This window comes from Hetaerina americana, unplaced genomic scaffold (genome assembly GCF_022747635.1).
Source record: "Hetaerina americana unplaced genomic scaffold, ioHetAmer1.1.p SCAF_1, whole genome shotgun sequence".
NCBI classification, from domain to species: domain Eukaryota; kingdom Metazoa; phylum Arthropoda; class Insecta; order Odonata; family Calopterygidae; genus Hetaerina; species Hetaerina americana.
The window spans coordinates 11,161,336-11,176,241 of record NW_027286069.1 but is presented as its reverse complement, the minus strand read 5'-3'; the positions used below and the strand labels follow the sequence as shown (position 1 = coordinate 11,176,241).

At 34.4% G+C, this 14,906-nt stretch overlaps 1 protein-coding gene across 1 annotated transcript; it reads right to left on the bottom strand.

The window, feature by feature from the left end:
- Positions 1–2,669: 2,669 nt before the first annotated feature.
- Positions 2,670–8,536, bottom strand: LOC139700041 (pentatricopeptide repeat-containing protein 2, mitochondrial-like). Its single transcript, XM_071598505.1, has 8 exons — positions 8,390–8,536; positions 7,897–8,131; positions 5,482–5,584; positions 5,188–5,382; positions 4,922–5,110; positions 4,737–4,847; positions 4,546–4,653; positions 2,670–3,164 (listed from the first exon to the last, which is right to left on the bottom strand). The coding sequence occupies exons 1-8, from the start codon at positions 8,457–8,459 to the stop codon at positions 2,994–2,996; spliced, it is 1,182 nt and encodes a 393-aa protein (XP_071454606.1). The 5' UTR covers positions 8,460–8,536; the 3' UTR covers positions 2,670–2,993.
- Between the last annotated feature and the right edge of the window lie 6,370 nt (positions 8,537–14,906).

The following is a 14,906-nucleotide window of genomic DNA, read 5'->3' as shown; positions in this document are numbered from 1 at the left end:
ATTCACCTATGTAAAAGGAAGTGCAATGCTTGCATGATAAAAGATAAATAATATTTTTTGAGAGGCAATTAGCCTGGGAACGAGGTGAGGGGGCTATGAGGGGATGTAGGGAGAGGGGAGTAGGCATAATAAGAGGACAGGTTTTACATCGGGGGCGGTTGCAAGTTGGGGAAATATTGGGAAATTTGTCACGGGAGGGCGCCAAAGGGTTGGTGGATATCAGAAGGTTTTTGAGATTGGCGGGTCGTCTGTATGCGATAGATGGGCATTGGGGTAGTAAGGATGAGGTCGCGTCATTGTCATGTAAAAACAAACAACCTTTTATCGACTTTGAAGGCCAATATCATAATTTGTGTGGATTTCAACATTGAAGTAACGCTGAAAACTATTATCATATTCTTGAAAATCTGCTTTTGAAAAGTTGTACTGGAGAAACAAATAGCCAACTCCACTGTCGGCCTGACTAGAAAATGTAATTACCAGTTCTTGTCCTGAACTTCATTATTTCCTACCTAATGACGGACCATCAAGGTATAAAATTCACTTTTAAAACTCAAATAACTCTTGAAGAAAATTCAAACAGAAGTAAAACCATAATTATGTGGCCTTTAGCAGTGGAAGGTTCAGAGATATTCACACTACGTCCATCTTATATCAATTTGCATAGTATTTGATCAGTCTTGGTGCAGAAATTTAGTTTTCCCAGTATTTTAGGTTATTTCTTCAACATTTTTTAACTCTACTTTCCAAAAAAGTTACTGAATCGTAACCTTACTAAAAGGACATACTGTTTGTGTTGTAACTCCTGATTCATGTCAACTGAGGCTAGCTTTTTCTGGCAAATAGGAGAAATCGGTGTGAGATGCAGTCATGCTTATTTATGAGTCTGTACAATATGTAGTGGACAATTTAGTACCAGGCATTATGGAAGTAGCATCTACCCAATGGCAGGAGGAGGGAGGGAAAGATGAGGGCAGATTAACAGAGGAATGAAAAGATTTGCTCTATAAAGAATGCATACCTTATCGTGAAATTTACTAATTGGAGAGAAACTGATGAGCACTTGAATGCAGTACCATGGTATACTTGAGTTAGTAAGCAAAATAGTTCTCAATGCAGTAAGATGCAATAGTCAAATATTCTTAAAAAAAGAGCCATGCAGTAAAACATTCTAGTGATAGGATTGAAGTCATAATACTTATATCTAGCATCATTAATTCATGGAAATGTCTACGGCATCAAGGATTTTCTTTATCATTTCATAGATTTCACTGCTATAAACTTGGTCATTTCAAATGAGTTATACTGGATGTGCCAGCACCATTATGTATTGTCTCAAAAATGTGATTCAAGAGTTTTATTGAAATTTTAAAATTTTGCCTAGAGGTAAGTAGCAATAGACTACCTTCAAAAGTAGAATTACAAATTGTCTCAAAATGCAAAACTAGCGAAGTGGAAAGTTGTACAATGATAATCACTCTGAAAGAGTATTTATGAGTAACTGACATATGCAGCATGAGATATCAGATTTGAGAAATCATGCCAGTAAAATATGCTATGCCTCAATTCCCAAAATCCAACTGAATAAAATAACTAGCTTATGCAATGCCACGACAAATGAAATTCAACCAGATCACAAAGACCACAATATTATATATATTTATAAATATTATGGTGGGTCATGGTAGTCCAGGAGTAGAGTAGAGGTTTGGACTCTTGGCCAGAGAGCCTGGCTTTTATTCATGAGCAAGCCTCTCTGGGCACTCTCTGCTCCTCCCAAGCTGTGATTTTACAGGTACCAGATCTTTCTGAGAAACCGGAGCAGGGAAAGGCACTGGCCCCCTACCATGATGTGTGAGTTTCACATGCCATCAGGCTTAGTACTGGGTGAACTCTACCATCACCTAACAAACTGACCTTTGGGTTGATTACTGTGTTTATGGTTTATATATGATGAACATTTCAGTTTTATCCAAAGGAAAGAGAAATAATTACAGAACTCCAATCTATAACAAATAAAAACAAAAGCTATTAAAAGAGAACTGTTCTTGCTTAATGCTCAAATCACTTCATGCAAAAAGCCCATTCCACTTGATTTTCAATAATCCAAGAAATATTAATAAATAAAGGGTTTAAAGGATGGTGAAAATAATTTATAGTCAAGAAGTGTGTTGGTCACAATGTATGAAGTTCATGTCATACACTCTAAAATAATTATTTCTTAAAATGCACATTAGCGGATGACTCCGTTAAAAGTTACAATTGTGGCATCTACAGCAGTTTCTTTGGAATATTTCTGAAAATAAAGAAATTTAGAAATTTTAGAAATGTGGAATGAGCAAACAAGTGGAGCACAATGAAGTTTCATTGGCATAAAAGTGCATTTTTTTGGCTTCATACTCTAATTTAAGTATTTCATTGAATTTATAAAAGGCTTTCAACATTACCTTTATAAATACACGAGTACATTTAAAGAGATGCCATCTAATCAGCAGGATTTTAACTTGTAGGCAAGATTATGAAGAATCTTTAAAACAATGTACATGGTTGTGTCTACCTCACAAGGATTGAGAAAAAATACTTGAGAAACAAATCCAATGCCTATTGTCTGCTCAACTGAGCAATGAAGAGATAATGCAGACACAGGGGAGGATTGAATTCCACTCCAAAATGTTCAACATTTTTACTTACAAAATATACAACCATAACTCGTACATAAATACCTATCATTTAAGAATGTTGCTAAGTCATTAAAGAATTCTGTACCGACATATTCTTCATATGGAAGTATAGATTAAAAACAGAAGATATGTCATTGAGTTGTCCTTGAAGGCTTTATATGTCATTTTCAATATTTTCTATTGTTCAACTCTCAACACAACATTCAACCAGGCAGATTTTTTTTTGGTATGGAGGTTTTTTAAGAAAAATGAAGATTAAACACATTGGTTGACAAATATTTTACTACATTTTAATTATGAGATAAACAGTTATCATTCCATATCCTTAAGACTTTGTCTGTAATGTCTTGGTGGAGCATTTCTATAATTATATTGAGGTTTCTGATGCAAAGAATCCTGGAAGCCTGCTCGATTCCGGTCATCCATTTGGCGTCCAGGTAAGTTTGGCACAGTTATTTCAGAGCAAAGATGTTCATCAAGAACCTTAAAGAAAAGAAAAATGGTATATTTTATCTATCATTGACAATTAATTTATGTATTCCTAACTATAGAAATGACTACGCGCACCATTTAAACTCATTTCACATTTGTTCCTTTTGCCATATAAATTGTTCATATTTCCTAACTTTCAATCTTTGCACATTGCCTTTTTGTTGGACCTTTTCGGTAGCGCCATAATTTTTTTTAAATAATAAAGATGTTACATAAATCATGCTACAAATGTTACATGAGTTTACCTACAAGCCACAAATTTAGCAGTTTGACTTAAAACCAACTTTCCCCTCTATATTTTACAAATATTTTATTGTAACGAGTCTAATGTTTAACTAACTTTTACTTTGTTCTTATACAGCTCAGTAGGATTCAGTAGTATTTATATCCAATTTACTTCCCTCTCTATGCACACTAAATTCTGCATCCTTGATACTAGAGACCATCAAAAAATAAATATTAAGTCTTCACTTGACTTTGATACTTCTACTGGTGTTATCCCATCAGATGTCGTCAAAATATATATTGTCACATAAAAAAGAACTCGTCCACCTTCCATGATGTTTGAATTGCACATGCTTTTGGGCTTAGCACTAAATGAGCTCTACCCTTACCTATCAAACCAACCTTCAGGTCTTGGCTGTCTTTTGGCATATCTTTTATTTCATGACCTATATTTCATCACACTGTTGCATCATTGGTTGAGCATTAGGTTGTTTTGCAGAGTTTTGGAAGGAAGGGCTAGAGGCAATCACAGGTGTATGTAGTCCATAGTGAAGAGACTCAAAATCATACATGAATGTGAGAGATACAAAATAAATATGCAAGGATAGAGCAAAGTGGAAGAAAACACTAAAATAGATCCTGGCTTCCTAAATGGTAGCCTAAAATTAGGCCTTTTGACCAATTGTATCTTGATATTAAACTGTAAGTATGCGTATGAATAATGTAACAAGGTATGAATGTACAATGTTAAAAGCTAACTGCACAAAAGTGTGTCTTAAATCTTCATGGCAGTTGTTTCTATTTACAGTGTTGAAGAACTTAGCACCTTGAACACTAACACCTTGCTATTTGTATTCACTGTTCATACATCTGCCAACTTCAGCCTCCAAAATAGAACATGCTGAATGTAACCAACATTTTCAAAAGTACAAGTATTTCGATCAAGTTTTCAAACTAGTAGGTTTTTCAGAAAAAATGTAAATGTATTGATTACTCAAAAGATTTTAAATTTTCAACAGTTGAGTTGAAGTCCAGTGATAATTTTGGGAATCACAAATGAGAAATTTTTTTTCTTATTAGCAACATGATGAACTCAAAAACACATTTATGATTTTATATTTAAAGTAAGAGACTGAGACTACTTTACCTTATCAGATATATGGCCTCCTTCTCTCAAACAATGTTCTATATTTCTGAATTCCTTTACTAAATCTTGATTTCCATTTTCATTGACCGCCCTCTTTAGCTTGTCAAACTGTAAGAAAAGTGGAATATAGGATTTAATCAAGCAAGTACAAGCTTCCACACAATGTGAAGCAGGATAATCAAAATACATACCACATCCATAGTAAAAGTTTGCTTAGTCTGCTCAGGAACATCGGTTTCAATTATATGTCTTAATATTGGCAGGGCATCTGAGGCTCTACCCAAGTCAGCTAGAGCAGCTACCTAAAAAGTGATGAGTGCCGAATGATTTTCATGCCAGGTTTGCCACTATGTTTGAAATTGTACGGAGAACTTACTTTAAGATTTCTGACAGTGATGTAATTTGGGTGCTGCGTGCATGATAAAATCTCTAGAGCTATGTGTGGCGAGTTTTGGTTAATCGCAAGAGCTGCCGCAAATGTCACAGCTCTCCTCACTGGAGTGTGGCCAAGTTCAAGCATTTTTTTCCATGCATTCATTGCATAGTCCAAATATTCTTTAGTATTCTGTAAAAAATAACCAAGAATGTGTAATATCATGCATCATATAAATATATGAATATATATCAAGCTTACAATAATACCATCTTGTAGCATGATGCCATGGCTAAAATAACAACATTCTTTGGATATTTGGGACCATGTATTTGTTTGCCCTGGATTATGTCAAATACTTCTAAGACTTCTTTATACATTGAATTTTTGTATAATAGGTCCATGAGTACTTGGTAGCTCACAAGTTGATCGAAAAATCCATCCAATTCTGGGTCTTTGAATAGCTGAAAGGTATTAAATTATTAATTATTCATAAGGAAAATATTCTAATCATTCATTCATGGTGACGGTTGTGAAAATTGGTAAATGATTAAAAAACTTACTTTCAATGCAACCTGCGGAGCATTGAGATAGTGAAATGCTCTCATAACCACAGGGCCAAAAATAAAACTTCCAAACCTTAGTTCTTTATTTTGACGGTTGAACCTGAAAACATAATTTTTTAACAAGGCATAACTCAATCACTAATAAGAAACACTGAGTAGAATTTAACACTAAATCACAGCTCCTACAGGAATCTTTCACAATGCTGGCTGGATGGTGCTAATCAGATGTGTATATAATCATAGAAATACAGGTTGGGAATAATTTATGGTGTTGGAAAATTAGAGAAAATGCTTCTATTGGTACAATGAGAGAGCTGTGATGCTCTATAATTAATATTCATTAATCTATTTATAATCTTGATAAATACAGGTAATCAATACCACCAGAGCGATATGGCATGTGTAAGAAACTATGATACATAATTTGAAATAATTCACAAAGGCAAAATAATATAAAATAAATATAGAAGGGACAAACCCTTTCAACTTATCTTCTTATAAAATATAAAAATATCTCTTTAGATGATAGACTAGAAATAATAATAAAAAAAGGCTTTGAAGGTGGATGTTACAACATCAATTACATGTGCAACTTTAGGGCCTCTTCCATAATGGGTGAATTGCTACTGAATCAGTAGTTCAGAAATGGAAAGGGAGACACAGAGGGCATTACTGCCTATGGGCATAGGGCAGGATTTGCAGTGGAAATTAGACATACAATTACTAAAAACGCTTTCATTACATTCATAATTCAACATCCATGGTATGCATGACGCACAAAAAAGCTGTCCCAAAAAAGAGCAGGTACTACTAACAAAAGTAATATGTGCATTTTCATTTAGATTGGGTGAAAACACATTTCCTTCAGGTGCATACCTGCATAGTTTTCATGGCAAAAATTATGGAATTTAAGTTCAAATTATTACAACATCCAACTTATTCACCAGATTCAGTGACTATTTTTCATTCATAACTTGAAAAAATGGCTTGGCGGAAAATGACCAGGTTGAGCAAGGAGGCCATCAAACCAGCACAAATGTCAGTTTTGAGGACCCTCCAAAACCCTACACTTCGGATGGCTTGTACTCAAGAAATCCTGGGAAAAGTGTACTGAGCTGAAAGGAGATTTTTGAAAAATAAAAAAAATCTACCCAAAACAATTTTTCTATTTCTTCCCAAGGACTTCTTCAATGACCCACGTCTCTATTCATCCTTTCACCCCTTCTCTCTTCATGTGTTTGTTCTAGCTCCCATCTTCTCACCATTGTCACAATATTCCTTGTAACTATCTTACAGTATGAGGTGGTTCCCGTTGCCTTTCTCAACTATGATTTTAGTAAGACACCATCACTTTAAATGACCTTCCTACTTAGGTCAGTTACCTTTAGTCTCCTCACTGATGAGCAGATGCCACACAGACTACCCTTTGTCTGGCTCCCACCCTTTGAGTTATCTGGCATAGGTAATCCTGACTGGAGCAACAATCATTGTTCCAATGAAGACAGTTCCAAGGGTTAGTGTAATTTGCACCCCTCCTACCACACCAAGGTCATATTAAATGGGAAGGCATAACTATAATATGGCTTGGTGAAGGAATTTGTTTTAATAGCTCATGGAGCTGTGAAAGCAATTTCAATAAATTACTGGCAAAACAAGAAAGAATAAACAATGTAACACTGAAATGCCCATCAAAAAAACAATCATGTCATAAGAAAAGAATTAAAGATACTGAAAAAAATTCGAAATTACTGTGATATTTATTTAATGGATCCACATAAAAATGATAAAAATATCTAACTTTTGGCTAAATAACTAAAGCACCAAAGAATGGAGATGACCATTTGATGAAAAATTGAGACATAAAGAGAAAGAACACTCAATGAAAGGTAACTTTAGATTCTGAAGCATGAAAGACCATCCGCATATACTGCCTCTTCAAAAAATTGATGCTTAAAACCAAAACGTTTTAAGGATCAATATTTCTTAATTACAGCGACTTACTTAATAAATTTGATGGTGTTCTTTAATTAAAATTCCCTTTCATTTATCATTCATGACCACATACCCTCAGATATGATACTTCGTAGTTTTCTTTACTTATATTTTCTTTGTATTTTATTTTGATGTTTCATTTTATGGTAATTCGGAATTCATTTTAAGCATGCCAATGGTGTACACTTAGAAAAAGTACTGACTTGTTCTGTTCTTTTGGCAATGATAATAATACTTGCGACTAATTTATTGTTTAGTCTATTGTGAATAATTTGGACACAGTAGTTTCGTAAACCCCAACCGATGACTTCAATATATGTTTTCGATTGAGGCAAAAAATGAACAATTGGTAATTTTTCATCAAGACATCCTGTAATGTCGGAAGTCCTGAGTATGATGTTAAAACTTAGCAATGCATACCTTGATATCATATTTTGTAGCAATTCAACATCCTCTGGCTTATTTTCGACTAAATGGACCATGCTTTTGAGATCTTCGGTGAAAATCATATTGTTCGAAGTCGGGTTGGTGAACTCCAACATTTTAGATCTGAAGTTATCAGCAAGATTCAAAAATTGAACTTTTATGCGTTCTCGAGTTTTTATGTAGCCATCAATACCCATTGACGTTTGCGCAAACAAACATCGAACTGTTACTGAAAAGGGATAATACTGTATTACTCATCAACATCATATTAACTGTTTTGTGTCGGTTGTGACCATTCCAAACCAACACTACGTTTTCTCAACGCCCTACCTCCGAGATCTGACAATATTAATATCAAATTGGCATATGTGTTAAAAGGCTTAAGTATGTATTTCACCATTTTATTTTTCCATCAAAATTAGAGAGAAACTACTATTAATAAAAACTGTCTAAATCATGAAAAGGAAACAGACGAACGGAAGGATACCTGATTGAGCACTGCCTGGTAAAGGAATCTGCGAGAATGCGAAGAGAGTTTTCCCCACGCGACAAAACATTATTTAACCTAAGAAGCCCCTTTACACATTTACTAAAATACAACGTGCTAACACAACGCAATGTACTACGAAAGTATATTTTCATACTTCGCGTCTATTTCTAAACGTACTGAAATAATTTTCATACTTGAACTGAATATCATGAGCCGTGTCAGGCCGCTAATATTGGCTAATTTTTAACTAGAAGTACGGCACATCAAATTTAAAATTTCAATTGCGCATACTTATCTTAAGTGGTCTTTCTAATTTGAATTTCCAAGTGGAAGTGGTAATCAGAGGGAATATTTTTAAGGAAGCATATTTTATGTTAATTGCAAGCAATTGCAATTAATATATTTTTCGTGAATGAAAACTATACAGTCAGCAATTGTGCTTAAATTTTCTTTCATTTAAAGTTTAAAATTTGAATTTGATTTCAAATTTAAAAAAATATATTTGCTTAATAATGCGAGAAATACGTTTCGCTCATTCGAGGAAATGTTATGAAAAATTTTCTTTTTGTTGTTGCATGACGTGTTGAATCATACCCCGACGCCCACCCTGGCTTTCAGGGTACCTACTACGCGAAATGCAGAAGTGGAACATATCTCTAGATTGGGAAATCCTGAAACTCGAGATATATTCTTTGGCTAGGGGTTACCATTCCCGTATTAAGCCATCGAGTGACCACTTCTACTGATTTTCAAATAATAATATTTTTTAAAGATATAATGAAATTAATTTAAGACGTATTTCTAGACTATTTCATGGCATCTTCGTGAACTTCTTCATCCCATGTTTTTATAATGTATGGGTCACTTTCGTGCGCGCATATTTCATTGATTAAATATAGTTACTATGTTTCGTGAAGGATTCTCGGGTCTTCCAAAAAAACGATGCCATTTTTGTTCTGATTGAATGCTATACCACAGCCTATGTCTATTGTTTGCGTTGTAAACGAATGAAAAATATATCGTCTTCTTATTAGGAATTAAAGGAAAAAGAATGCTTTAAAAGTAGGGACAGCTCACACTAAAACCTTCCTTGTTTTAATCCCCTATGTTCGCCTCTTTTTTAATCAAAGTCATTCTGTTGAATATTTAAATTTTTTAAGAGTACTAAATCGTTCTCCTGAGGTATTCCAGAAAAGTTATTGACTTGTTTTAAAATAATTCATTTTGCATACATGTATGTGGCATTTTGGAACATTGATCGGAAACCTGTTAAACTGGGAAATGACTTTGAAAAACAATTCAAGAGATATGTGCATGTGCCATCATTTAAACTAAATGCCATGCCATTTTGAAAAGTATATTAAATTATTCAACATTTTTGGGTATGCTGCATTCAAGGTCAATAGTTCAAGCGCTAACCTCGGCGGTGGCTCAGGAAGAGGAATCAAATAAACCAACACCATGGTTTATTAAATAATTTAAGAGTTATGAATATAGACGGTTGTGGACACTGACGACTGATAATTAAATGGTCACCTCCCATGGTTAAAATGGTTGGCAGAATATTGTGATTGCAGCAACCGTGGAGATGATTAACAAGCATTTAGGCTGAATTCAAATTGTGATATTGGAGTAGTGAAAGAATAAGAAGAATAACCTCACTTGTAATAAGTAATAAGCTTCTAGCAATGAGCCAGTTGGCTGGTCATGGTATAGGACTGCTGTTATGCCATTTGAAAGAAAGCAAGCCACACTGCGCCAGCTCCGAAAATTAAAGATCAATGTTTCACGACGATGAAAGTTAACATATCGAAGATTCTTCTGCAAATTAAGAAGTTTCCAAATTATTAATGAAATACAATGATAGAGAAAACTCTTAGAAAGAGACAAATAAAGAGATGCTGTGCAAAAAGAAGGGAAGGATGAAGGAAATGTGAGAAATCTTCAAATATTTATTATAGGTATTCAACTGGTTAAGGTAGGATTTAGATGGACACAAATCGGGCACTATAGTAAGTCCCTCTTTAATTCCATACACTTGCTTCCTCCCTTTATTCCGTCTAACCTGCCCATCCTATTCCTCCCCCTACTTCGCTTAACCAAATTTCTTCCCTCTATTACAGAATTTATCTTTCATTCCCAACCAAAGCAATCTGAATCCATCTCTCCCGCCTCCTTTGGATTTCTTCCAATAATCCTGTCTCCTCCCCCACTATGCCCAGCACTTCCTCGGTTGCTTCCCTCTTTCCCCATTCCACTTATTCCATCATAATCCTCATCCTATGCAAACATCGTCGATTTCGATAGACACCATGATTAAGAATGGGGAGGAACTCCAGCTCTCATTTCAAAAATACTATAACACAGTGGTCCCATCCTATCCAAGGAATAACCTTGCCCCCACTAAGTGGGTAATAACCCCCACTCCCTTCCTCAGTCGCTGCTCCCGACGAACATTCCGTTCTTGCGAGCTTTGACCCCTTCCCTCTCTCAGTTACTCCACTCACTTCCACCAGGTCTCTCTCCCTACCTTACTATAGAAGCAAAAGGTTGCACAGATCCAGCAAGCATCGTGATGAGCATCTTTGGGGAGATAAAGAGGACAAAAGTTGCTATACAACATCTTGTAGAAAATGAGGCAGTAAATATGCCAACACTGGACCTAGGATTCAACAGAGTGCTGCAAACCTTAGACAAGAGAATAAAGAACAAAAGAAAAAGCTTCCCCTCAATGACACATTTTCATCAAATTTGTGTCCTCCGCCACACATTAAAATAAAAAAATCGACTTGCTTCTTACATCAATATGTCATTACATCGATAAGTAGAACTGAGATAAAAAGAGCAAAATTGCATTGACAATGTACAATAAATAGTACTCCCTCTAGTCACCTACATATGCAAACCTTATCCTCATGACCTCGAATTGGATCCAGGGCTCACTGTCAGTGGCAAGTCATCTTTTCAATCAGAATTCACAAAGTACCAGACAATATCTGCTATACTAGAACATTTTTCCTTTAAATTGAAACATTAAAATAAGCAGCACTCCCATCTATTTGCACGTGAACAAAAACCTTGTGTTCATGCCCAAGTATATGTAGGATCTTTCATTCTGTAATATTCTCAAAGTTTTCTAATGATAATTGATCTATTCCAACTATTATCATGTTTATACTTAGGAGAACATCTGATTTAAAATTTCTTATATGACATTCACTATGAAATATTTTTAGGGGACAAGTAAAATAACTTTAAGGCTTGAGAAATGCTCCAGAAAAGAGGCTTTAACATCGTAATAATGCCATGGATTAAAAAAATATATTTTTATTACTACTTTTTTATTATTATTTTTGGACTATGCTGATCTACACCAATAGTAATATATGTGGTATTACCAATCCTGTTTGCATACTAGAAGAGTAAATCTTTATTTCAGGTTGGGTAGAGTAAGTGTATGATGCTGTTCAGATTTCTAATACATTAATATCCCCAGCACAGTGGTATTTTTGGGACTAACTGCTGCTGTGAAAGTGGCATGGCTCTGCAGGCAGAGTCATGCTACTCAAAACAAGCCACACCACCAAAGTGATAATTTGTTTCACAATGAGACCCACGCCAAGGGATTGGGAGTTATTTCACTATGAAAGGCTATTCTTCCTGGCTCTGGCCCCTAAAATCATCACACCGAACAGAGTTAAAACTCCAATCCTCTTGCAGTAGAAAACTCCTCTTGGTAAATGACTCTGACCTTGAGTTCATAATAACAAAACAAAACTCTAACCTCAAACAAAACTTTCTGGCTTGGGATTGATAATACTTCATATACTAATTGAATGCAGTATATACTGAAATGATGATGAGGAAAACTGCACGATCATTTTAATTATCCATCAATTTCAAAGAAAAGCTGCCATTGTGTTGGTCTTTTCTGCAGTTTAAGGTTAATAATTAAAGGGGTCCTTATAATCCTGATGCATGTTCTTCCCTCCTGTTTCTTGCGATTCATTGAATGTGTATCACTATCATCCTTTTAATATTGACCTTAAATTTTCCTTGCTTCCCATAATTCTTAGGATTATCATTCTTTTATTATTTCCTTATGCCTCGAGTTTGGTGGACATTTCCAAAAAATTGAACTACCTAAAAATTTTCTTTTTTCCTGTATTTTAATTAAGAACCTGATTTTCTAAACCTTCTTTAACTGCACTTTTCCATACATGGTAACTACGGGATTTCATAACACTTGCTGCATGTCAGTTTCTACAATAAAATTTTTTTTTGAAATTTTAACCTCAGGATTCTGCAGGCAACACAATACTGACAGAATCCAATGATTAAATTATCCAGGCAAAACAGTTTACTCAAACAAGCAGTGATAACAAAGAAGGGAGTTGGTGGCCAAGCCTCAAACCACCAGTCTTAAGAAAAGTCACCACAAAAAAATGAGGGGAAAAGGGCATACAGAACAGGAAAAACTCAATATGATTCATGTGTTTGAGAATGGTTGTAGGGGTGGGATAAGGCTCTATCCCTATATATGTGCCTACCAGTGTCTTGCTACTGTAGCCCAGCGGCCATTAGCAGCACTGCTGTTGTATCATTTTGGGCTCTGCTGAAATAATGGGGTATTGTAGCAATAGTCTCATGGAAAACCTAAAATTCAATTTCAGGTATTGTAATGAGCACAGTCGATCATCTTGGCTACTAATGGTGAGGTCATAAAAACTGCCTGTGGCACTACTTACTTCAGAATTCATTTTAAGAAAGTTCAAAGATTATTATAACAAAGATTTTACATACTATCTCGAAATATAATGTAAATGTGGAATTATTTGGAAATTTTTCAAAGCTTTGATGTTGACTGTACTTGTACATTACAATTTTTTCTAGTGAATTAAATTATTATTTTTATGCTATATTTGTGCTCCCCTGTAATTAGAGTATTTTGATTAATATTTATGCTCGACGGAAATCATTTTAGGAATCCTTCTAAAATAAATTCCAATCAAACATTTTTGTACTGCATTAAAAAAATTAAATCATTGAATTAATACAATGGTTCAGATACGAGTATGAAAAAATGAAAGCACTCATCTACTGTAAGAGGCATTGAAGTTATTTCCCCATGATCTCCTTTGGACAAGTCGTTATTTTGTACAATGAAAACACGGTATTTGAAATAAATATCGCATTCGGCATGAGAAAAAATCTTCAAATGATAACCTACGCAAAATACCTCTTTCACATGTTCTTAATACTCACCCGTCTTAATATGAAAGGAGTAGAATATTAAACTCTGCAATATGGGCCTTCCAGGGCAGATTTAAATCAACATTATCATTCTTTTTGATGCTGAATCAAACACGTTGAATCATAGAGTAAAGCTGTGGGGAAGTAAATTGTTCATTCAGCTAACACGACATACATATCTACAAATTCTCCTAAGGGAAACATCCATAGCTTATTTTCATGACTATTTAAGTTTCTCCTCTTGGAAGTTACTACAATTACCTACTTGCTAATTAATAAAGATTCAAGATATTAAAATACAGCTTTAAAATGTTATGTTAGAATGTCTATTTGACATCTCTGATTAAAATCCAAAAAATAATCTAGTTTGCCTGCATAAGAATGAGTTCAAGGCTCTACATAGGTATAGGAGGATTATTGGAAATTGGTTTTTGTGAGTTCTAATAATTCTTCTCAGCCTACGTAACCCCTCTTACAATGAATGAATATTCAATGGTACCACATAATCTATACTGAAACCTTATTACTTACTTTTCTTCTTACATAAAGAAGGGTTTCAATGTTTAGAAGGTCCACTTTATTTCATAAGATCAGCCACGCCATCATTGGTTCAAGCTATAAAAGCAAAAACCTAAAGCCTTACACAAATGCTACACTCACTTTACCAAGTTGTGCTGAAAATGTCAAAACTAAGATAAGAATTGATGAACCAATAAAAATTTTTTAAAATTATGTTTCTGAAAAACACTATTGGCAGGGGAATAATTGGCATGGTATCAACATTGAAAGAACATAAATTCCAAGAAATTTATGCATGCAAAACATTTTTTCTACAAATTGATGGCTTCAAAGACAAAAATATTTTGTTAGTTGCGCTTGCCCAGATTCCTGAGGAGTGTTTTAAAGAGCATTATTTATCCTGCAAAGAATGTCAGGAAAAAAATCTTTAAGATAAACAATTGATACGCTACTGCATGTTTGTTATTTTTAAGTTAAAAAACTTAGCTTAGCGAAACAAGGCCAAAAATGCAGTATTTTGATTAATATTAAAAAATAAATAAATATCATAGAAAAACTGCTTAAGATTATATTTTTTCCACAAATAATAGTGCATTATCCAAGGAGATGCTCGTTAATTCAAATTATTTGCCTTCATAATTAAAGCCTATATGTATTCACATAAAAATGGCTAATAATATGGTTCAAGTTTAAAAGTTTACATTTACTAGCCCAATACCTATAGAAACTCTGCACTATGAGG